The sequence below is a fragment of the Bombina bombina genome, chromosome 5 (assembly GCF_027579735.1).
Source record: "Bombina bombina isolate aBomBom1 chromosome 5, aBomBom1.pri, whole genome shotgun sequence".
Classification (NCBI taxonomy): domain Eukaryota; kingdom Metazoa; phylum Chordata; class Amphibia; order Anura; family Bombinatoridae; genus Bombina; species Bombina bombina.
In genome coordinates, this window is record NC_069503.1 from 168,103,208 (window position 1) to 168,129,605 (window position 26,398).

General features: G+C 39.3%; 1 protein-coding gene across 1 annotated transcript in view; it reads left to right on the forward strand.

Moving 5' to 3' along the window:
• OXSR1 (oxidative stress responsive kinase 1) overlaps positions 1–26,398 on the forward strand; it is a 271,596-nt gene that overhangs the window by 141,463 nt on the left and 103,735 nt on the right. Inside the window, exon 4 of the mRNA XM_053713780.1 lies at positions 17,726–17,867. Coding sequence (XP_053569755.1) covers positions 17,726–17,867 — 142 coding nt within the window. The remainder of the gene's footprint in view (positions 1–17,725; positions 17,868–26,398) is intronic.

Genomic DNA, 26,398 nt, shown 5'->3' on the forward strand with positions numbered 1-26,398 from the left:
TAATCCTTCTTCAAAGAAGTAACGTCTATTACACAATCTTGACGTGGTTCGTGCTTTAAAGTTTTACTTACAAGCTACTAAAGATTTTCGTCAAACATCTGCTTTGTTTGTTGTCTACTCTGGACAGAGGAGAGGCCAAAAGGCTTCGGCAACCTCTCTTTCGTTTTGGCTAAGAAGTATAATACGCTTAGCTTATGAGACTGCTGGCCAGCAGCCTCCTGAAAGGATTACAGCTCATTCTACTAGAGCTGTGGCTTCCACATGGACCTTTAAGAATGAGGCTTTTGTTGAACAGATTTGCAAGGCGGCGATTTGGTCTTCGCTTCATACCTTTTCAAAATTCTATAAATTTGATACTTTTGCTTCTTTGGAGGCTATTTTTGGGAGAAAGGTTTTACAGGCAGTGGTACCTTCCGTTTAAGTACCTGCCTTGTCCCTCCCTTCATCCGTGTAGTTTAGCTTTGGTATTGGTATCCCACAAGTAATGGATGATCCGTGGACTGGATACACCTTACAAGAGAAAACATAATTTATGCTTACCTGATAAATTTATTTCTCTTGTGGTGTATCCAGTCCACGGCCCGCCCTGTCATTTTAAGTCAGGTATTTTTTACTTTTAAACTACAGTCACCACTGCACCCTATGGTTTCTCCTTTCTCTGCTTGTCTTCGGTCGAATGACTGGATACGGCAGTTAGGGGAGGAGCTATATAGCAGCTCTGCTGTGGATGATCCTCTTGCAACTTCCTCTTTTTTATATTTCTTTATTTAACATTGTACATAAACAAACAGAAAAAGTTATCAGCATTATAAAGCTTTGTTACATAAAATAAGGAAAAAAGATAATTGAAAGAAAATCTGACATTGTTTTGTCAACTTATTTACATCTTAATCCTAATCATGTTAAACATAGTTTCGATTTTTTTTTCTTTCCTTTTTCCTTATAATGTTAGCTATAACAGAACTGTACAATTTTTCCTTTTACCCGAATGAGGGCTCATTGTATAATCATATTTCAACCAAGGATAACCCTCCCACGGTTTAGCACATCTATATCAGATGTATTTACAAAAGAAAAAGAGAGGAGGGGAGAAAAGAAAAAAAAAAAAAAAAGGGATTAGTCCTACAGGATCACCAGAGTCCCAGCAGAACTAATTCCGAATTCCGGAAAGGGAATATTAAATGGTCTATTTCTCCTGGAGATAAACTCTTAATGAGCATAGACCATTTTTGAAAAAAAGAACAAATGTCTTGGTCGTTGTTCATGTCTGTGTCAATTTGTTCTATCATACATTGCTTTGGCACATAATTTTTGATTTCTATGAAACTGGGAGCATTGATGTTTTTCGAATAACGTAAAATCAAGTTTCTGGCTTTTAAAATAATTGTGTTTATAAGTTTCTTATGGGTTTGTTTCTCAGGATCTTCCCATAGAAAAATACTATGGGAGAAAGATAGTTCAATTGAAGGTATTTTTAGGATCCTATTGATCCAATAGTCTACTTTACACCATAGCTGTTTAATTCTAGGACAGTCCCATATCATATGCTTCAGATCGGCTGCCTTTCGTGAGCATTTTGGACATGTTGAAAAAGACTGATTTCCCCATTTAGCACCCTTTGCTGGTGTATAATGGGCCTGATACAAGAGCTTTATATGAGACTCTCTCCATGTTGAAGATACCGTAGTTGTTTTTACTCTTTCAATTGATCTTGAGATAGTGTCATGATTACTAACTGAGGATCGAGATTATTCCATTGTTGAGACAAATGTTCTAAATTTATACAGTATCTCCTCTTTTTGAGAGTATCAATTGGTAGCACAAGGAGATTGAGCGTAATCCACCCCTCACCAGTGGAAACCATTTCTCAAGTGATCCCCAGGACCAATTCCACCCATGTTCAGCAGTTAATTTAAAAACATAATGTCTTGCCTGTAGATATGCGAAAAAGTCAGTATTAGGGAGGTTATATTCTCTTAAGTGTATCAAATGATTTAACAGTTGTTAAATGTGTATCTATTAACTCTGAAATTTTGGTTAAGCCCAGAATTTCCCATCTTTTGAGTGGGGGAGATTGAATACCCGTTTGGAATTCCGGGTTACCAATCAGCGTTTGAAACTTTGGTATGTGTGGATCTATCTTTATCAGCTCTAAAAGTTTCCAAAATGCTTGGATTGGTATGTATATAGATCTAATCTGTTTAACATTTTTTGGCATTGTTTTTCTTCTACAGTGTAATAAGGAAGATGGAAGATATGGATAAAGGATGTTTCGCTCCAGCGTGTTATTTGTAATATAATTGATATCTAGTATCCAGTCTGGGATTAGCCTTGACAAACATACAAGGTTATATAGTTTTAGATCCGTCCTCTCTTGCCAGGAAAAGCCTACCCAAGGAAATTCTAGGTCTTTTACTTTGCCAGATGAACCGGCGTAGTGTGGCCTTAATTTCACATAAATCTTTCGTCTTTATAAGTACTGGGGTATTTTGGATTACATAAAGTATCTTGGGTAAGAGAATCATCTTAAACAGGGCGATCCTCCCAGAGAGGGAAAGCGGAAAGCTTTGCCAGTTCTTCATAGTCTCTTTAATTTTAAAAAGAGTTGGTGTAATATTAAGTTCATACCACAGATCTGGATTACGAGATATGTATATACCTAAGTATTTAAAAGACTCCTTAACTATTTGAAAGGTGGACGTTTGTAGCCGAATCCAACTCCTTCTTCAGCCACATAATCTCTGATTTTAAAATATTGACCTTATAGCCGGAAAAGGAGCCAAACTGGTCAATTATTGTAAGCAGTTTGGGAAAATTAATTTTAGAATTAGAAACATATAGCAATATGTCGTCTGCATATAAAGCTATTTTTAACTCGATATGTCTTATCTTGATCCCATCTATTTGTTGTCTAATCATAAGGGCTAGTGATTCAATTGCTATGTCAAACAGTAGTGGCGACAAGGGACAACCTTGTCGCGTGCCTCGCTTCAGTGTTATTTCTGTAGATTGCATGTTATTAATAAGCAGCTTTGTATGTTCGTTATGTTGTGTTTTAGAAATAAATTCTAATATGTTACCTTTCAAACCAAACTTATTCAAAGAAAATAATATATGATCGTGGTGAACTGAGTCGAAGGCTTTTTCTGCATCAATTGTAATTATTGATGCATCCAAAGCCTCGGTCTCCGTTATTAAGCCTTTATTGTCTAACAACTTAAAATGATCAATAACTAGAAATAATTCCCTTATTTTAGATGCTGAATTTCTGTTGTTTAAGAAGCCTGCTTGATCAGTATGAATTATATTGGTTAAGACTGTTTGCAACCGAGAAACTAAGATTGAAGCTAATAGCTTATAATCAGTATTGAGTAATGCAATGGGTCTATAGGAGTCCTTTTTAAAGGGATCTTTCCCTGGTTTTAAAATTAGAGTTGTGAAGGATGCCAAAAAATTGGCGGGGACCAGATTATTATGAACAAAAAAATAGTTATATAGATTCTTCAGATGGGGCGTTACTTGCAACTTCCTGTTGGGAAGGAGAATATCCCACAAGTAATGGATGATCCGTGGACTGGATACACCACGAGAAATAAATTTATCAGGTAAGCATAAATTATGTTTTTTTTATTGCGTAATTTTTGCTGAAAATTTTTTTGCCGCGAAGTTGTGCCTTAGATGGCGCAAATTTCGTAATTTCCTGCATCTTTATTGACGCTAGTTGTTTTGGCGTGAAATTGCGTTTGTTATGACGCAAGTTGTCATTTGCATAATGCGTCCTTCTTGGCGCCAAATTTGTTATTTTACCCCTCTCCCTCTATTGCTTGCTGTTTTCATGAACTTTGAAAGCTATTATGCCTGCTTTTCCTTTCTTTACTGAAGCTGTTACATTGTGGAAATTGAATGTTTTGCTTAATGTTGTTTTTATTTTTCTGTTACATTTAGCGAGATTGCTCATTCTGTTCCTGACTCTGATGTTACTGTAGATACTATGATGCCCTGGAACACAATTCTACAAATCTAAGTGTGTTCTTTTCATTTTTTTAAGCTGTTATTTCTTCAGCTCAATTATGTGGCATTTATTTATCTTGTTTTATGCTAACAATGTTTCTACATGTACAATAACATTTACTGTTTTTACATATTCAGTTCATGGACATGATTTCATCTGCAAACATCACATGTTGTTGCTTCTATCATAAAAGGTTATGACTGCTATTATACCTTTAAGTAAACTTACCAGGTCTTTTCAAAATTAAGTTGAATTAATCTGTTCGTGGTTCCAAAAAAGAGGGAACCTTCAGACCGATTTTAGATCTCAAAATTCTAAACAAATTTCTCAGAGTCCCATCCTTCAAGATGGAGACCATTTGGACAATTTTACCAATGATCCAGGAGCGTCAATATATGACCACCGTGGATTTGAAGGATGCGTATCTTCACATTCCTATCCACAAAGATCATCACCAGTTCCTCAGGTTCGCCTTCCTGGACAAACATTACCAGTTTGTGGCCCTTCCTTTCGAGTTGGCCACAGCTCCCAGAATTTTCACAAAGGTGCTAGGGTCCCTTCTGGCGGTTCTAAGGCCGCAGGGCATAGCAGTGGCGCCCTATCTGGACGATATTTTGATTCAGGCGTCAACTTGCCATCTAGCCAATTCTCACACGGACATTGTGTTGGCTTTTCTAAGATCTCACGGGTGGAAGGTGAACGTACAAAAGAGTTCACTTGTTCCTCTTGTTCCATTCCTAGGAACTCTGATAGACTCGGTAGACATGAAAAATTTTCTGACGGTGGTCAGAAAATCAAAGATCTTAACCACTTGCACTTCATTCCATTCCTCGGCCATCAGTGGCTCAGTGTATGGAGGTAATCTGACTAATAGTAGCGGCAATGGACATAGTTCCGTTTGCTCGCTTGCATCTCAGACCACTGCAACTGTGCATGCTCAGACAGTGGAATGGGGATTATACAAATTTATCTCCTCAGATAAATCTGGATCAAGAGACCAGAGACTCTTCTTTGGTGGTTGTCACAGGATCATCTGTCCCAGGGAATGTTTCTCTGCAGGCCAGCATGGGTCATAGTGACGACGGACGCCAGCCTCTTGGGCTGGGGTGCAGTCTGGAATTCCCTGAAGGCTCAGGGTTTGTGGACTCAGGAGGAGGCCCTACTTCCAATAAATATTCTAGAACTGAGAGCGATATTTAACGCGCTTCAGGCGTGGCCTCAGCTGGCTTCGGCCAAATTCATAAGATTCCAGTCGGACAATATCACGACTGTAGCATATATCAATCATCAAGGGGGAACAAAGAGTTTTCTAGCGATGATAGAGGTTTCCAAAATAATTCGATGGGCAGAGACCCACTCTTGCCATCTATCAGCAATCTATATCCCAGGAGTGGAGAACTGGGAAGCGGATTTTCTAAGACTTTTCATCCGGGGGAGTGGGAGCTCCATCCGGAGGTGTTTGCACAATTGATTTATCAATGGGGCACACCAGAATTGGATCTGATGGCATCTCTTCAGAATGCCAAACTTCCTTGTTACGGGTCCAGATCGAGGGATCCTCTAGCAGTTCTGATAGATGCTCTAGCAGTACCGTGGTCGTTCAACCTGGCTTATGTGTTTCCTCCTTTTCCTCTCCTTCCTCGTCTGATTGCCAGAATCAAACGGGAGAGGGCTTCGGTAATCTTGATAGCGCCTGCGTGGCCACGCAGGACTTGGTATGCAGATCTGGTGGAAATGTCATCTCTGCCACCGTGGAAACTGCCACTGAGACAGGACCTTCTCATTCAGGGTCCGTTCCAACATCCACATCTAGTTTCTCTGCGGCTGACTGCCTGGAGATTGAACGCTTGATTTTATCTAAGCGGGGATTATCTGAATCGGTCATAGATACCTTGATTCAGGCTCGAAAGCCTGTCACTAGGAAAATGTATCATAAGATATGGCGTAAATATCTTTATTGGTTCGAATCCAAAGGCTACTCATGGAGTAAGATCAGGATTCCTAGGATTTTGTCCTTTATCCAAGAAGGATTGGAGAAGGGGTTATCAGCTAGTTCCTTAAAGGGACAGATTTCTGCTTTGTCATTCTTACTACACAAGCGTCTGGCAGATGTCCCAGACGTTCAGTCGTTTTGTCAGGCTTTGATTAGAATTAAGCCTGTGTTTAAACCTGTTGCTCCGCCATGGAGTTTGAATTTAGTTTTAAATGTTCTTCAAGGGGTTCCGTTTGAACCCATGCATTCGATAGATATTAAACTTCTATCTTGGAAAGTTCTGTTTTTAGTAGCTATAGCTATCTGCGTTACAATGCGACTCGCCTTATCTTATATTCCATTCTGATAAGGTGGTTTTGCGTACTAAACCTGGATTCCTTCCTACGGTTGTTTCAAATAAGAATATTAATCAGGAAATTGTTGTTCCTTCTCTGTGTCCTAACCCTTCTTCTAAGAAGGAGCGTCTGTTACATAATTTGGACGTGGTTCGTGTCTTGAACTTTTACTTGCAAGCGACCAAGGATTTCCGTCAAACATCTTCTCTGTTTGTTGTCTATTCTGGAAAAGGTAGAGGTCAAAAAGCTACGGCTACCTCTTTCTTTTTGTCTGAAAAGCATCATCCGTTTGGCATACTAGACTGCTGGACAGCAGCCTCCTGAAAGAATTACAGCTCATTCCACTAGAGCGGTGGCTTCCACATGGGCTTTTAAAAATGATGCTTCTGTTGAACAGATTTGTAAGGCTGCGACTTGGTCTTCCCTTCATACTTGTTCCAAATTTTACAAATTTGATACTTTTGCTTCTTCGGAGGCTATTTTTGGGAGAAAAGTTCTTCAAGCAGTGGTGCCTTCTGTTTAGGTATCTGTCTTGTCCCTCCCGTTCATCCGTGTCCTGTAGCTTTGGTATTGTATCCCACAAGTAAAGGATGAATCCGTGGACTCGTTGTATCTTATAGAAGAAAAGGAAATTTATGCTTACCTGATAAATTGATTTCTTCTATGATACGATGAGTCCACGGCCCGCCCTGTCAAATTAAGACAGATTATATTTTTTGATTTAAAACTTCAGTCACCTCTGCATCTTTTAGATTCTCCTTTTTCTTCCTATACCTTCGGTCGACTAACTGGGGTGTGGAGTCAAGGGAGGAGCTATATAGACAGCTCTGCTGTGGTGCTCTTTGCCACTTCCTCTTAGCAGGAGGATAATATCCCACAAGTAAAGGATGAATCCGTGGACTCGTCGTATCATCGAAGAAATCAATTTATCAGGTAAGCATAAATTTCCTTTTTTATCAGCTGCTAATTTGGTTAACTCCGAGTGTAAGCACTGAAGAAGCGTTTTTTTGTATCCTTCTGGGAGAAAAACGCTATATAATTAATAGTTATTAGACTGCATGAAGGTACGGTTCTCAAACAGTCTTTCTGGCGGGGGGGGGGCAGATTAAATTCTTTTTGGATGAACTCAACCTAAATTCTATATTATTCTTAGGGTTTGAATATATTTTTAGAATGAGACCTTCTATGGGATTCTTGGATCTGAAGACTTTATATTGTTTTGAGTCTCAACTTTTAAGGACTATTATGCCTTTTTGTTAAGGTAATTTCGTGTCCACTCCATTTTTCAGAATGTTTATCCTCATATTTTAATTTACTCCACCTGTGGATTCTGAAATTTTCTTTTTAAGCTTTACCAATTTGTCGCTTTTCCATTTGGTTTAGTGATTGCTTTATGAATCTTTTCAAAGGTTCTTAGTGCCCTTCTTCTGTCTTCAGACAGTAGGGTATTGTGGTGCTTCCCTATTTCTATTTGGATGGCATCTTGGTATGAGCTAGTGACGTATGGGATATACATTCCTACCAGGAGGGGCAAAGTTTCCCAAACCTCAAAATGCCTATAAATACACCCCCTACCACACCCACAATTCAGTTTTACAAACTTTGCCTCCTATGGAGGTGGTGAAGTAAGTTTGTGCTAGATTTCTACGTTGATACGCGCTTCTCAGCATGCTGAAGCCCGGTTCCTCTCAGAGTGCAGTGAATGACAGAGGGATGTGAAGGGAGTATTACCTATTGTATACAATGGTCATCCTAACAGGGATCTATTTAGGTTCTCTGTTATCGGTCGTAGAGATTCATCTCCTACCTCCCTTTTCAGATCGACGATATACTCTTATATACCATTACCTCTACTGATTCTTGTTTCAATACTGATTTGGCTATCTACTTTATGTAGATGAGTGTCTTTTGGTAAGTATGTTTTCCTTTTATTTAATAGAAGAATAAAGATAGATGTGGGATAAGCGCTCTAAAGATAGAGCTAACCAACAGATAGTTTAGATTATACAATGAAATAACTGGAGAAACCAATGTTACTAAGAACAAAGTATTTTTTTATATAATAAATTTATATAGCGGTTTAGGCAAATATTGTGTTAACACATACACAATTTACTAAGGATGCCGGCATCTATAAACAATAATAAAACATCATAAATGTATTAAAAAATGCATTAAAAAACAAAGGGAATCGGCCGATACTTGGATTCTAGATAATATAAGATAGACAGTAGAAATATATCTATCTATAAACTTGTTAAGGCAGATGACGGTTTCCAATTGGAAGCCTTCTCCAGTCTGGAATAAATCCAAGCCATTTAAAAAATCAAAATCAGCCCCCAAGTCCGCATGAAGGTGCGGCCCTCATTCCAGCGCAGCTGGTATGGGGCAAACTAAGATTTTACAAGGGTGTTTGGATAAATTCAATCCAAAATCATTGGATTCAGAACATTATTTCTCAAGGTTACAGAATAGGCTTCAAAGTAAGAACGCCTGTTTTTCTCTCACGCATTCCAGTGAACCCAGTAAAGGCTCAGGCTTTCCTGAAGTGTGTTTCAGACCTGGAGTTATCTGGGGTAATTGTGCCAGTTCCTTTTCAGTTAAGATAAAAACACAAGGAAGAGGCGCCAATGGTGCAGATCAATGATGGTTCTTAGATGGAACTGTTATTAGGCTAACACAGGATACTCACATGTGTAAATGGCAATCAATTATGCCAGTAGAAGCAGGCTGGATTTTATCAGCAGTCCAGCTAGCTGATCCTAGGGGCAGCTCTCTAACAACTTCCAATAGGAGACAATCTGTAGAAAAAAGCAACCATTGGCGCCTCTATCTATTGCTTTTTTCTACAGTTCCTTTTCAGGAACGGGGTCTGGGGTTTTATTCAAATCTGTTCATTGTTCCAAAGAAGGAGAATTCTTTCAGACCAGTTCTGGATCTAAAAATTTTGAATCGTTATGTAAGAATACCAACATTCAAGATGGTGACTATAAGGACTTTTCTGCCTTTTGTTCAGCAAGGGCATTATATGTCCACAATAGACTTACAGGGTGCATATCTTCATATTCCGATTCATCCAGATCACTATCCGTTCCTGAGATTCTCTTTTCTAGACAAGCAATACCAATTTGTTGCTCTTCCTTTTGGCCTAGCAACAGCTCCAAGGATATTTTCAGAGGTTCTCGGTGCCCTACCCTGTGTAATCAGGGAGCAGGGTATTGCGGTGTTTCCTTATTTGGACGATATATTGGTACTTGCTCAGTCTTTACATTCTGCAGAATCTCACACCAATCAACTAGTGTTGTTTCTTCAAAGACATGGTTGGAGGATCAATTTACCAAAAAGTTCCTTGATTCCTCAGACAAGGGTAACCTTTTTAGGATTCCAAATAGATTCAGTATCCATGACTTTGTCTCTAACAGACAAAAGACGTCTGAAATTGATATCAGCTTGTCAGAACCTTCAGTTTCAATCATTCCCTTCATTAGCTATGTGCATGGAGGTTTTAGGTCTCATGACTGCCGCATCGGACGCGATCCCCTTTGCTCGTTTTCACATGAGACCTCTTCAGCTTTGTTTGCTGAGACAATGGTGCAGGGATTATACAAAGATATCACAATTAATATCCTTAAATCCCAATGTTCGACTATCTCTGACTTGGTGGTTAGATCACCATCGTTTAGTTCAAGGGGCCTCTTTTGTTCGTCCAGCCTGGACTGTGATCACAACAGATGTGAGTCTTTCAGGTTTGGGAGCTGTCTGGGGATCTCTGACAGCGCAGGGGGTTTGGAAATCTCAAGAGGCGAGATTACCAATCAATATTTTGGAACTCTGTGCGATTCTTAGAGCTCTTCAGTTTTGGCCTCTTCTGAAGAGAGAACCGTTTATTTGTTTTCAGACAGACAATGTCATAACCGTGGCATATGTCAATCATCAAGGTGGGACTCACAGTCCTCAAGCTATGAAAGAAGTATCTCGGACACTTGCATGGGCGGAATCCAGCTCCTGTCTAATTTCTGCGGACCATATCCCAAGTATAGACGATTAGGAAGCGGATTATCTTAGTCGCCAGACTTTACATCTGGGAGAGTGGTCTCTTCACCCAGATGTGTTTTTTTCAGATTGTTCAGATGTGGGGGCTTCCAGAAATAGATCTGATGGCTTCTCATCTAAACAGGAAACTTCCCAGGTATCTGTCCAGGTCCAGGGATCCTCAGGCTGAAGCAGTGGATGTTTTGTCACTTCCTTGGCCCATTTTTCCATCAGGATCTCAAATCATTAAATTTGAAGGTATTGAGATTGAACGCTTAGTGCTTAGTCATAGAGGTTTCTCTGACTCAGTGATTAATACTATGTTGCAGGCTCGTAAATCTGTGTCTAGAAAGATTTATTACAGAGTTTGGAAGACTTACATTTCATGGTGTTCTTCTCATAAATTCTCTTGGCATTCTTTTAGAATTCCTAGAATTTTACAGTTTCTTCAGGATGGTTTAGATAAGGGTTTGTCTGCAAGTTCCTTGAAAGGACAAATCTCTGCTCTTTCTGTTCTGTTCCACAGAAAAATTGCTAATCTTCCTGATATTCATTGTTTTGTACAGGCTTTGGTTCGTATCAAGCCTGTCATTAAGTCAATCTCTCCTCCTTGGAGTCTTAATTTGGTTTTGAGGGCTTTACAGGCTCCTCCGTTGGAGCCTATGCATTCTCTGGACATTAAATTACTTTCTTGGAAAGTATTGTTCCTTTTGGCCATCTCTTCTGCTAGAAGAGTTTCTGAATTATCTGCTCTTTCTTGTGAGTCTCCTTTTCTGATTTTTCATCAGGATAAGGTGGTTTTGCAGACTTCATTTGAATTTTTACCTAAAGTTGTGAATTCCAACAACATTAGTAGAGAAATTGTTGTCCCTTCGTTGTGTCGTAATCCTAAGAATTCTCTTGAGAGATCTTTACATTCTTTGGATGTGGTAAGAGCTTTGAAATATTATGTTGAAGCTACTAAAGATTTCAGAAAGACTTCTAGTCTATTTGTTATCTTTTCTGGTTCTAGGAAAGGTCAGAAGGCTTCTGCCATTTCTTTGGCATCTTGGTTAAAGCTTTTGATTCATCATGCTTATTTGGAGTCGGGTAAATCCCCGCCTCAAAGGATTACAGCTCATTCTTCTAGGTCAGTTTCTACTACCTGGGCTTTTAAGAATGAAGCTTCTGTTGATCAGATCAGCAACTTGGTCTTCTTTGCATACTTTTACTAAATTCTACCATTTTGATGTTTTCTCTTCTTCAGAAGCAGTTTTTGGTAGAAAAGTACTTCAGGCAGCTGTTTCAGTTTGATTCTTCATCTTATAATTTCAGTTTTTTTCATTATAAAGATTAAACTTTTGATTTGGGTTGTGGATTCATTTTTCGGCGGAATTGTCTGTTTTTATTTTTATCCCTCCCTCTCTAGTGACTCTTGTGTGGAGTTCCACATCTTGGGTATTTGCTATCCCATACGTCACTAGCTCATGGACTCTTGCCAATTACATAAAAGATAACATAATTTATGTAAGAATTTACCTGACAAATTCATTTCTTTCATATTGGCAAGAGTCCATGAGACCCACCCTTTTTATGGGGGTTATGATTTTTTGTATAAAGCACAATTATTCCAATTCCTTGTTGATGCTTTCACTCCTTTCTTATCACCCCACTTCTCGGCTATTCGTTAAACTGAATTGTGGTTGTGGTGGGGGGTGTATTTATAGGCATTTTGAGGTTTGGGAAACGGCCCCTCCTGGTAGGAATGTATATCCCATACGTCACTAGCTCATGGACTCTTGCCAATATGAAAGAAATGAATTTATCAGGTAAATTCTTACATAAATTATGTTTTTATTAAAGCTGGACAGATAGCTCAGTATGCTAATGCACTGTGGCTGAGCTCTCTAGCAACCTGAGGGTTGCAGGTTCAATTTCCGGCGAGGTCCATTCAGCCTTTTATCCTTCCGAGGTCGATTAAATGAGCAGCGTCTTCAGTCCCTTACAGGTGATTAGACACGCTTTACAAGTACCAAATACATACATATGAAAGAACAGTATTCAAATATATGGACTTTTCTTTTTGTGGAATCCCTCATGAATCAACTAAGTTTTGTTTCTTCAAGACATGGTTAGAGGATTTAATTTATCTTAGAGTTTCGTGATTCCTCAGTCAAGGGTCACTTCTTTTTGGGTTCCTAGATGAATTCTGTGTTCATGTCTTTGTCTTTATCGGACAAAAGTGAATTGTAAGTGGCGTTAGCCTGTCTATCTTACAGTCTAGATAATTTATTTCAGTGGCTATGTGCATAGAACTTTTAGGTCTCATAACTGCAACATTGGGCGTGGTTCCCTTTGCTCATTTTTCATCTGAGATCTCTTTTTGATTTGCATGCTGAATCAATGATACAGGGATTGTTTAGATATCACAGTTGATATTTTTAAATTCTAACACTCTTCTCTGTTTTGGTGATTAGTCTATCATCATTTTATTCAGGGTGCCTCCTTTTTGTTCGTCCTTCCTGGACTGTTTTCTTAATGGACGCAAGTTTTACAGGTTGGGGAACTGTCTGAGGGTCTTTTGATAGCACAAGGGGTTTGGAAACTTCAAGAGGCAAGGTTTCCAATTGATATTTTAGAACTCTGTGCTATTTTTTCAGAGCTCTTTCAGGCTTGGCCTATTTTAGGAGAGAACTTTTTTCATTTTTTGCTTTCAGACAGACAATATCACAACTGTGGCATATGTCAATCAACAATAGGGATTCATAGTTCCTTAGCAATTAAGAAGTGTCTTGAATACGTTCGTAGATGGAATTCATCTCCTGTCTATTTTCTACGATTTTAGACATTTGGGAGGTGGATTATTTCAGCCATCAGTATTTACATTCGGGAGAGTGGTGTGTCTACAGATGTGTTTTCTCAATTCACCAGGTACCTTTTCAGGTTCAGGGATCCTCAGGTGGAGATGGTGTATGCATTAGCAGTGTATTGGTTTTGCAACCTGACTACATCCTTCCGCCTCTGTATTTTTCTTCCAAAGGTGATTTCCAAGATCATATTGGCCGCTTTCTCTTTGGCCAGCCCTCTTGTTCTGAGGGCTATTTTTCCATCGGGATCTCAAATACTAATTTGGGGGTATGGAAATTGATTAGTGTTTAGTCATAGAGTTTTCTCTGACTTAGTTTTTATCACTATGTTGCAGGCTTATAAGTCTGTTTCAAGGAACATGTATTATCAGGTTTGTAAAAACCTATATTTTATAGTGTTCTTTTCATAAATTCTTTTGGCATTCTTTTAGAATTCCTGGGATTTTACAGTTTTGGATAAGTTTGTCTGCATTTTTTTGAAGGGACAAATCTCTGTTCTTTCAGTTTTAATTTCTAGAAATCTTGTTTAAACTTCCTGATATGCACTGTTATGTTCAGGCTTTGGTTGATATCAAGCTTGTTCATTTATTAATTTCTCTTTCTTGTAGTCTTATTTGGTTTTAAGATGATCTACTTTCTTGGAAAGTGTTTCTTTTGACTATCTCTTCTGCTACAAGAGTTTCTGATTTATCAGCTCTTATGTGTCTCCTTATCTAAAAAAAAATGTAATCTAGGTACATTGTTTTGTGAACTTCTTTTTTTCCTAAGGTTGTGAATTTGAACCACATTAGTAGAGACATTGTTGTTCTTTTTTTTGTGTCCTAATTCTAAAGAATTCTTTGAGAGTTCTTTACATCCTTTGGATGTATATATCGAGTTTACTAGGATTTCAGAAGACTTCTAGTCTATCTGCTGTTTTTCTGGTTCCAGAAAAGGTTAGCAAGCCTCTGCCATTTCTTTGGCATCCTGATTAAAGCTTTTGTTTTTCAAGGCTTATTTTGAGGCAGGGCAGGCTCCACCTCAGAGTTTTTCAGCTCATTCTACTAAGTTCAGTCGCCATTTCTTGAGCTTTTTTCGAATGAAGCTTAGGTTGATCAAATTTGCAAATCAGTAATTTGGTCTTCTTTGCATACTTTTATTGTTTTTGCCATTTTGATGTATTTGTTTCTTTTGAAGCAGTCTTTGGTAGAAAACGTTCTTCAGGCAGCTGTTTCAGTTTGATTCTACTGCTTTTGATTTAAGTGTTTTCAAGGAAAACACATTTATTGTGTGGATTAATTTCTCAGTGGAAATAGCTGTTATTTTATCCCTCCCTCTCTAGTGACTCTTCTGTGGACTTCCACATCTTGGGTATTGCTATCCCATACGTCACTAGCTCATGGACTCTTGACAATTACATGAAAGAAAACAACATAATTTATGTAAGAACTTACCTGATAAATTCATTTCTTTCATATTGGCAAGAGTCCATGAGGCCCACCCTTTTTATGGTGGTTATGTTTTTTTGTATAAAAGCACAATTATTTTTCCAGCTCCTCTTTCTTTTATGCTTTTCTACTCCTTATTTTATCACCCCACTACTTGGCTATTCGTTAAACTGAATTGTGGGTGTGGTGAGGGGTGTATTTATAGGCATTTTTAGGTTTGGGAAACTTTGTCCCTCCTGGTAGGATTGTATATCCCATACGTCACTAGCTCATGGACTCTTGCCAATATGAAAGAATCGGGTAAGTTCTTATATACATAAGAGCACTTTTTAAAAACAAAAACATAATTTATGTGACTGACAGAAACTGTGTTTAGTTATATACAACACGCACACCCACACTCTTATTCAAGACACACCCACACTCTTATACAAGACACACCCACTCTTATACAAGACATACTCTTTTATACAAGATACACACACACTCTTATACAAGATACACACACACTCTTATACAAGATACACACACACTCTTATACAAGATACACACACACACACACACTTATAGAAGACACACATACACTATTTTTACAAGACACACATACACTATTTTTACAAGACACACACATACACTCTTTTACAAGACACACACACACACTCTTTTACAAGACACACACACACACTCTTATACAAGACACACACACACTCTTATACAAGACACACACACACTCTTATACAAGACACACACACACACTCTTATACAAGACACACACACACTCTCTTATACAAGACACACACACACTCTCTTATACAAGACACACACACACACTCTTATACAAGACACACACACACACTCTTATACAAGACACACACACACACTCTTATACAAGACACACACACACACACACACACTCTTATACAAGACACACACACACACACTCTTATACAAGACACACACACACACACTCTTATACAAGACACACACACACACACTCTTATACAAGACACACACACACACACACACTCTTATACAAGACACACACACACACACACACACACACTCTTATACAAGACACACACACACACTCATACAAGACACACACACACTCTTATACAAGACACACACACTCTTATACAAGACACACACACTCTTATACAAGACACACACACACTCTTATACAAGACACACACACACACTGATACAACACACACACACACTCTGATACAAGACACACACACACACTCTGATACAAGACACACACACACACTCTGATACAAGACACACACACACACTCTGATACAAGACACACACACACACTCTGATACAAGACACACACACACACTTTGATACAAGACACACACACACACTCTGATACAAGACACACACACACACTCTGATACAAGACACACACACACACTCTGATACAAGACACACACACACACTCTGATACAAGACACACACACACTCTGATACAAGACACACACACACACTCTGATACAAGACACACACACACACTCTGATACAAGACACACACACACACTCGTATACAAGACACACACACACACTCGTATACAAGACACACACACACACACTCGTATACAAGACACACACACACACACTCGTATACAAGACACACACACACACTCGTATACAAGACACACACACACACACTCGTATACAAGACACACACACACACTCGTATACAAGACACACACACACACTCGTATACAAGACACACACACACACTCGTATACAAGACACACACACACACTCTTATACAAGACACACTCACACACATTCTCATACAACACACACACATAAACCACAATCTCGTATATCTTATTGCGACCCACGGTTTCTAGAACGCTGCTCTGTATGAACCATAAACATTTAATTTGTCTTTCATGTCCCTCTAAAACAGTTATATTGGTATGACTTAGACTGTAAATTAAGCAAACTGAGTCATTGAAGAGATGCTACTGATTTCAGATTTCTTATAAAACAAGTAGGTTAAAGGGCCAATATAGTGGAAAATGGGCACGCATACATTTATTAAAGGACTTCTAAACACAGTAGACTATCATAATCAATAAACTCTTAATAAACAGGCAATGCAAAAGCACTGTTTGCATTTCACACAAGTAGTATATTTTTTGTGTGTTTTTACTTTCCTTCTTGTGACTGCCATCAGCCAATCACAAAATGCATATATGTATATTTTGTGAATCTTGCACATGCTGAGTAGGAGTTGGGGCCTCCGAATGTGTAAATATAAAAAGATTGTGCATATTCTGATATTGGATGTGATTTGTAAAGTTGTTTCAAATTGCACGCTCTATCCGAGTTATAAGTTTAATTTTGACTTTAGTGGTCCTTTAACACCAGTGACGCTGCAACACTTTCTTTGTTTAACTTTTACAAAGGTTGCTCTATCTGAGTCATATTTTATTCTTTTTTACTTTACGGTTCCTTTTTAAGATAATGGTGGTCTAGAATATCTTGTGCAGTGTGCATCTTTATGAACTAGTGATTTGAAGAAATTACAGACATACAGTGCATGTGCAATGTGTGCTGCTGGTCTGATTGATTAGTTTAAATACAATGGTAACCCAAGGAAGCAATAGGAAATTGCTACCAGTTAATGGGACATTAAACACTAAATAAATCATTGATATAATTACAGTATTTATTCAGAGCAAATATTAGCCTGAGAATAATAGACATTTTATTTAAAAAAACAAATAAGGGTAACATTCTAATGTCCATAAAACAGTGTGTGTCGCCATATTGTAACTTAGGTTTATTTTTGTGCTAGGACCAATTAGGGACCGTTCTAAATGGTTCACTGGAGTGTACAACCAATGATCATGTGGATTTCAGCTTCCACTTTAACAGGAATTTGTGAAGCCCACAATATTCAGAATTCATTTACAGGAAAAAAGGAATAAAATAATGAAAGCATATTGCAAAGTTATTTTAGTACATCCAATGAAACATTTTATATTAATATCTAGTTTAATGTCCCTTTAACAGTTTTGCATATTTCTTTAGTAACTGGTTTTGTGGTTTCTCTGCAGGTTCGGTCTTGGATATCATCAAACACATCATTGCAAAAGGAGAGCATAGGAACGGTGTCCTGGATGAGCCGAGCATTGCCACCATGTTAAGAGAAGTTCTGGAGGGACTTGATTACCTGCATAAAAACGGCCAGATCCACAGGTAGCGTGGCTTTTTTTTTTTAGCGTATCATGACAATTCTTCTGTGTTTTATTGTTCTCTTGTGTTCATTGTACTACCAGTTTATTGCTGTAGAATAATAATAATTGATGAATTTTTAACAGAACCTTCTCTAAATACAAAGAAATTAAAGGGAGATATAAGTGAAACTATCATGTTAAACCCCTATAATCAGACAGTCAGTTCCATTGCACTACTGGGACCTACCTAAACACATCTGGTTATCATTTGATAATTAATTTATGTGCAGTCACCAATAAGCAGCTAGCTCCTGAGCCTACCTAGTTTTGCTTTTCAGCAAAGGATACAGAGAGAGCAAATTAACTTTGATAATATAAATAATAAAAATAAAGAAAAGTCTCTTAAAATGACATGCTGTGTCTGAACCATGAAAGTTCACTTGAATTTAATGTATCTTTAATCGGTAGCTTTGAGAGTATACCATTTGTGCACAAATATTCCCATATACTAAAACTTTTGTGGACCCTTTTTTATTGTAACAAGTTGTAGCTGCTGGAGTTTTCTCTTGTAAGGTGTATCCAGTCCACGGATCATCCATTACTTGTGGGATATTCTCCTTCCCAACAGGAAGTTGCAAGAGGATCACCCACAGCAGAGCTGCTATATAGCTCCTCCCCTAACTGCCATATCTAGTCATTCTCTTGCAAGCTCTCAACATAGCTGGAGGTAGTAAGAGGAAAGTGGTGTAATATAGTTAGTTTTTTCTTCAATCAAAAGTTTATTGTTTTTAAATGGTACCGGAGTTGTACTATTTTATCTCAGGCAGCATTTAGAAGAAGAATCTGCCTGCGTTTTTCTATGATCTTAGCAGAAGTAACTAAGATCCACTGCTGTTCTCACATATGTCTGAGGAGTGAGGTAACTTCAGAGGGAGAATGGCGTGCAGGTTATCCTGCAATAAGGTATGTGCAGTTTAAGTTTTTCTAGGGATGGAATTTGCTAGAAAAAAGCTGCTGATACCGGATTAATGTAAGTTAAGCCTAAATACATTGATTTAATAGCGACTAGTATCAGGCTTGCTATCAGAGGTATATACTCTGATTAATGTGCAATATAAAACGTTTGCTGGCATATTTAATCGTTTTTATATATGCTTTGGTGATAAAACTTATTGGGGCCTAGTTTTTTCCACATGGCTGGCTTGATTTTTGCCTAGAAACAGTTTCCTGAGGCTTTCCACTGTTGTAATATGAGTGGGAGGGGCCTATTTTAGCGCTTTTTTGCGCAGTTAAAATTACAGACAGAGACATTCAGCTTCCCTCAGCAGTCCCCTGCATGCTTTAGGACATATCTGAAGGGCTCAAAAGGCTTCAAAAGTCATATATTGAGGAAGGTAAAGCCACAGTGGAGCTGTGGCAGTTGTGACTGTTTAAAAAACGTTTTTTTCAATTTGTTAATCCGTTTTTTGTATTAAGGGGTTAATCATCCATTTGCAAGTGGGTGCAATGCTCTGCTAACTTGTTACATACTTTTAATACATTTAATTTCGTTAGTTTAACTGCCTTTTTTCACTGTTATTTCAAATTTTAGCAAAATTTGTTTCCCTTAAAGGCACAGTAACGTTTTATATATTGCTTGTTTAACTTGATGTAAAGTGTTTTCCAAGCTTGCTAGTCTCATTGCTAGTCTGTATAAACATGTCTGACATAGAGGAAACTCCTTGTTCATTATGTTTAAAAGCCATGGTGGAACCCCATATGAGAATATGTACTAAATGTATTGATTTCACTTTAAACAATAAAGATCAGCTTTTATCTTTAAAAAATTTATCACCAGAGGATTCTGGCGAGGGGGAAGTTATGCCGACTAACTCTCCCCACGTGTCAGACCCTTTGACTCCTGCTCAAGGGACTCACGCTAAAATGGCGCCAAGTACATCAAAGACGCCCATAGCGATTACTTTGCAGGACATGTCGGCAATCATGGATAATACCCTGTCAGCGGTATTAGCCAGACTGCCGGAATTCAGAGGAAAGCGCGATAGCTCTGGGGTTAGACGTAGTACAGAGCGCGCAGATGCCTTAAGGCCCATGTCTGATACTGCGTCACTATATGCAGAAGCTGAGGAAGGAGAGCTTCAGTCTGTGGGTGATATTGCTTGGGGAGGTGTTAGCTGCTCTGAATGACTGTGACACAATTGCAGTACCAGAGAAATTGTGTAGACTGGATAAATACTATGCAGTGCCGGTGTGTACTGATGTTTTTCCAATACCTAAAAGGTTTACAGACCCGGTGTGCCGTTTTCCCCCCCTCCTATTTTTAGAAAAATGTTTCCAATAGACGCCACCACACGGGACTTATGGCAGACGGTCCCTAAGGTGGAGGGAGCAGTTTCTACTTTAGCAAAGCGTACCACTATCCCTGTCGAGGACAGTTGTGCTTTTTCAGATCCAGTGGATAAAAAATTAGAAGGTTACCTTAAGAAAATGTTTATTCAACAAGGTTTTATCCTGCAGCCCCTTGCATGCATTGCGCCTGTCACTGCTGCTGCGGCGTTCTGGTTTGAGTCTCTGGAAGAGGCCTTTCAGACAGCTACTCCATTGACTGAAATACTTGACAAGCTTAGAACACTTAAGCTAGCTAATTCTTTTGTTTCTGACGCCATTGTTCATTTGACTAAACTAACGGCTAAAAATTCTGGATTCGCCATCCAGGCGCGTAGGGCGCTATGGCCTAAATCTTGGTCAGCTGACGTGACTTCAAAGTCTAAATTACTTAACATTCCCTTCAAGGGGCAGACCCTATTCGGGCCTGGTTTGAAGGAAATTATTGCTGACATTACTGGAGGTAAGGGTCATCCCCTTCCTCAAGACAGGGCCAAATCAAAGGCCAAACAGTCTAATTTTCGTGCCTTTCGAAACTTCAAGGCAGGTGCAGCATCAACTTCCTCTGCTACAAGACAGGAGGGAACTTTTGCTCAATCCAAGCCGGGCTGGAAACCTAACCAGTCCTGGAACAAAGGCAAGCAGGCCAGAAACGCTGTTGCTGCCTCTAAGACAGCATGAAGGAATGGCCCCCTATCCGGTAACGGATCTAGTAGGGGGCAGACTTTCTCTCTTCGCCCAGGCGTGGGCAAGAGATGTTCAGGATCCCTGGGCGTTGGAGATCATATATCAGGGATATCTTCTGGACTTCAAAGCTTCCCCTCCTCAAGGGAGATTTCACCTTTCGAGATTATCTGTAAACCAGATAAAGAAAGAGGCATTCTTACGCTGTGTGCAAGACTTCCTAGTTATGGGAGTGATCTGTCCAGTTCCACAGTCGGAACAGGGACAGGGTTTTTATTCAAATCTGTTTGTGGTTCCCAAAAAAGAGGGAACCTTCAGACCCATTTTGGATCTAAAGATCTTAAACAAATTCCTCAGTTCCATCGTTCAAAATGGAAACTATTCGGACCATCCTACCTATGACCCAGGAGGGTCAGTACATGACCACAGTGGATTTGAAGGATACTTACCTTCACATACCGATTTACAAAGATCATCATCGGTTCCTAAGATTTGCCTTTCTGGACAGGCATTACCAATTTGTTACTCTTCCCTTCGGGTTAGCTACAGCTCCAAGAATCTTTACTAAGGTTCTGGGATCGCTTCTGGCGGTCCTAAGACCGCGAGGGTGGAAGGTGAACGAGGAAAAGAGTTCTCTATCCCCACTCACAAGAGTCTCCTTCCTAGGGACTCTGATAGATTTTGTAAAAATGAAGATTTACCTGACAGAATCCAGGTTATCAAAGCTTCTAAAATCTTGCCATGTTCTTCATTCTATTCCGCGCCCTTTGGTGGCTCAGTGTATGGAAGTAATCGGCTTGATGGTAGCGGCGATGGACATAGTGCTATTTGCGCGACTACATCTCAGACCACTGCAACTTTGCATGCTCAGTCAGTGGAATGGGGATTACACAGATTTGTCCCCTCTGCTAAATCTGGATCAAGAGACCAGAGATTCTCTTCTCTGGTGGCTATCTCGGGCCCATCTGTCCAAAGGTATGACCTTTCGCAGGCCAGATTGGACAATTATAACAACAGATGCCAGCCTTCTAGGTTGGGGAGCAGTCTGGAACTCCCTGAAGGCTCAGGGATCGTGGACTCAGGAGGAGAAACTCCTCCCAATAAATATTCTGGAGTTAAGAGCAATATTCAATGCTCTTCTAGCTTGGCCTCAGCAACCCTGAGGTTCATCAGATTTCAGTTGGACAACATTACGACTGTGGCTTACATCAACCATCAAGGGGGAACCAGGAGTTCCCTAGCGATGTTAGAAGTCTCCAAGATAATTCGCTGGGCAGAGACTCACTCTTGCCACCTATCAGCAATCCATATCCCAGGTGTAGAGAACTGGGAGGCGGATTTTCTAAGTCGTCAGACTTTTCATCCGGGGGAGTGGGAACTCCATCCGGAGGTGTTTGCTCAATTGGTTTATCGTTGGGGCAAACCAGAACTGGATCTCATGGCGTCTCGCCAGAACGCCAAGCTTCCTTGTTACGGATCCAGGTCCAGGGACCCAGAAGCGGCACTGATAGATGCTCTAGCAGCGCCTTGGTTCTTCAACCTGGCTTATGTGTTTCCACCGTTTCCTCTGCTCCCTCGACTGATTGCCAAAATCAAACAGGAGAGAGCATCGGTGATCTTGATAGCGCCTGCGTGGCCACGCAGGACCTGGTATGCAGACCTAGTGGACATGTCATCCTTTCCACCATGGACCCTGCCTCTGAGACAAGACCTTCTACTACAAGGTCCTTTTAATCATCTGAATCTAATTTCTCTGAGACTGACTGCATGGAGATTGAACGCTTGATTTTATCAAAGCGTGGCTTCTCCGAGTCAGTCATTGATACCCTTATACAGGCACGACAGCCTGTCACTAGGAAAATCTACAATACGATATGGAGTAAATACCTTTAATGGTGTGAATCCAAGAATTACTCATGGAGTAAGGTTAGGATTTCTAGGATATTGTCCTTTCTCCAAGAGGGTTTGGAAAAAGGATTATCAGCTAGTTCTTTAAAGGGACAGATTTCTGCTCTGTCTATTCTTTTGCACAAGCGTCTGGCAGAAGTTCCAAACGTTCAAGCTTTTTGTCAGGCTTTGGTTAGAATTAAGCCTGTGTTTAAACCTGTTGCTCCCCCATGGGGCTTAAACTTGGTTCTTAAAGTTCTTCAAGGGGTTCCGTTTGAACCCCTTCATTCTATTGATATCAAACTGTTATCTTGGAAAGTTCTGTTTTTGATGGCTATTTCCTCAGCTCGGAGAGTCTCTGAGTTATCTGCCTTACATTGTGATTCTCCTTATCTGATTTTCCATTCAGATAAAGTAGTTCTGCGTACAAAACCTGGGTTTTTACCTAAGGTAGTTTCTAACAAGAATATCAATCAAGAGATTGTTGTTCCATCATTGGGTCCTAATCCTTCTTCGAAGAAGGAACGCCTTTTACATAATCTGGACGTGGTCCGTGCTTTAAAGTTTTACTTACAAGCTACTAAAGATTTTCGCCAAACATCTACACTGCTTGTTGTTTACTCTGGATAGAGGAGAGGTCAAAAAGCTTCGGCAACCTCTCTTTCTTTTTGGCTTTGGAGCGTAATACGCTTAGCCTATGAGACTGCTGGACAGCAGCCCCCTGAAAGGATTACAGCTCATTCTACTAGAGCTGTGGCTTCCACCTGGGCCTTTAAAAATGAGGCTTCTGTTGAACAGATTTGCAAGGCGGCGACTTGGTCTTCGCTTCATACCTTTTCAAAATTTTACAAATTTGATACTTTTGCTTCTTCGGAGGCTATTTTTGGGAGAAAGGTTCTACAGGCAGTGGTTCCTTCCATTTAAGCCTGCCTTGTCCCTCCCTTCATCCGTGTAGTTTAGCTTTGGTATTGGTATCCCACAAGTAATGGATGATCCGTGGACTGGATACACCTTACAAGAGAAAACATAATTTATGCTTACCTGATAAATTTATTTCTCTTGTGGTGTATCCAGTCCACGGCCCGCCCTGTCTTTTTAAAGCAGGTTTAAATTTTAATTTAAACTACAGTCATCACTGCACCCTATGGTTTCTCCTTTCTCGGCTTGTTTTGGTCGAATGACTGGATATGGCAGTTAGGGGAAGAGCTATATAGCAGCTCTGCTGTGGGTGATCCTCTTGCAACTTCCTGTTGGGAAGGAGAATATCCCACAAGTAATGGATGATCTGTGGACTGGATACACTACAAGAGAAATAAATTTATCAGGTAAGCATAAATTATGTTTTCACCAAAATATAAGTAGTTTATAGTGTAATGAAACTGAATATGTCAGTTAAAGAAGATCGATCCTGAAATTCTGGAATGTTTGCGTCCCCAGTGGAACATTTCCCCCCAGAAATAGGCTGTTGATTTGTTTCTTTATGGGCTGTGTGAAACACGTTTATAGATTTAGGATTAATTAAAGGGATGTAAAGAAGCATGCTCTGGGTATGTTTATGTTGTACTACTGCTTGAACAGAACTGTGCGTTTACCCCCACAAAACCATAGTTAAAGGGACAGGCAAGTCCAAAATAAACTTTCATGTTTCAAATAGGGCATATAATTTGAAACAACTTTCTAATTTACTTTTATCACCAATTTTTCTTTGTGCTCTTGGTATTCTTAGTTGAAAGCTAAACGTAGGAAGGCTCATATGATAATTTCTAAGCCCTTGAAGGCCGCCTCTTATCACATTCTTTTTTTATTTGCTTTTCACAACAGGGGAGAGCTAGTTCATGTGAGCTTTATAGATAACATTGTGATCACACTTGTGGCTTGTGGCATACACTGCACTAATTGGCTAAAATGCAAGTCAATAGATAATAAATAAAATGTCATGTAATCAGGAGGCTGTCAGAAGATGCTTAGATACAAGTTAGTCACAGAGGTAAAAAGTATATTAATATAACTGTGTTGGTTATGCAAACCGGGGAATGGGTAATAAAAGGATTATCTATATTTTTAAACAACAAAAATTCTGGTGTTGACTGTCCCTTTAAAGGGATATGCAACCCAAAATGTTTCTTTCATGATTCAGTTAGACTATGTGATTTTAAACAACTTTCTAATTTATTTTTTGATCAATTTTTCTTTGTTCTTTTGGTATCTTTGGTTTAAAAGCAGGGACATATACTTAGGAGCCCGCCCATATCTGGAGTACAATATGGCAGCAGTTTTTCAAGAAAGTTATATATCTGTAAGAGCACTAGATGGCAGCTCTACTTATTTCCTGCCATGTAGTTCTCCAGATACCTCCCTAAGTATCTATTTTTAACACAAAATACCGTGTGTACGAAGCAAATTTGATAATAGAAGAAAATTGGAAACTTTTGTTAAAATGGTATGGTAATACATTTTTATGTTTCATATCCCTTTAAAGTCAGCAGTACACTACTGCTCCCTCAGCAGACAGTGATTGGTTGCTATCTACTTGTTGCTACCCCTGATTGGCCAGTATTGCATTGCAGGTCTGGAACATATTTGACACGTTTATCCTCTTCACAGGGGTTAAACACAGTGTAAACAATAGGGCAATAACCAAAGTAGATTAGAGCGTTTTATTATTTCACCTTTATGTCCTTTAAATTCACATTCAAGCCAATCTGCAGAACACTAGAGATATCCGGATCATCATATATCTGTCATGATAATCCCTTTAAAGGGACAGTCTACCATAGAATTGTTATTGTTTTAAAAGATAGATAATCCCTTTATTACTCATTCCCCAGTTTTGCATAACCAACACAGTTATATTAATATACTTTCTTTCATGTAATTAGCAAGAGTCCATGAGCTAGTGACGTATGGGATATACATTCCTACCAGGAGGGGCAAAGTTTCCCAAACCTCAAAATGCCTATAAATACACCCCTCACCACACCCACAATTCAGTTTTACAAACTTTGCCTCCTATGGAGGTGGTGAAGTAAGTTTGTGCTAGATTCTACGTTGATATGCGCTCCGCAGCAAGTTGGAGCCCGGTTTTCCTCTCAGCGTGCAGTGAATGTCAGAGGGATGTGAGGAGAGTATTGCCTATTTGAATGCAGTGATCTCCTTCTACGGGGTCTATTTCATAGGTTCTCTGTTATAGAGATTCATCTCTTACCTCCCTTTTCAGATCGACGATATACTCTTATTTATATACCATTACCTCTGCTGATTTTCGTTTCAGTACTGGTTTGGCTTTCTACAAACATGTAGATGAGTGTCCTGGGGTAAGTAAATCTTATTTTCTGTGACACTCTAAGCTATGGTTGGGCACTTTATTTATAAAGTTCTAAAAATATGTATTCAAACATTTATTTGCCTTGACTCAGAATGTTCAACATTCCTTATTTTCAGACAGTCAGTTTCATATTTGGGATAATGCATTTGAATCAATCATTTTTTCTTACCTTAAAAATTTGACTTTTTTTCCCTGTGGGCTGTTAGGCTCGCGGGGGCTGAAAATGCTTCATTTTATTGCGTAATTCTTGGCGCTGACTTTTTTGGCGCAAA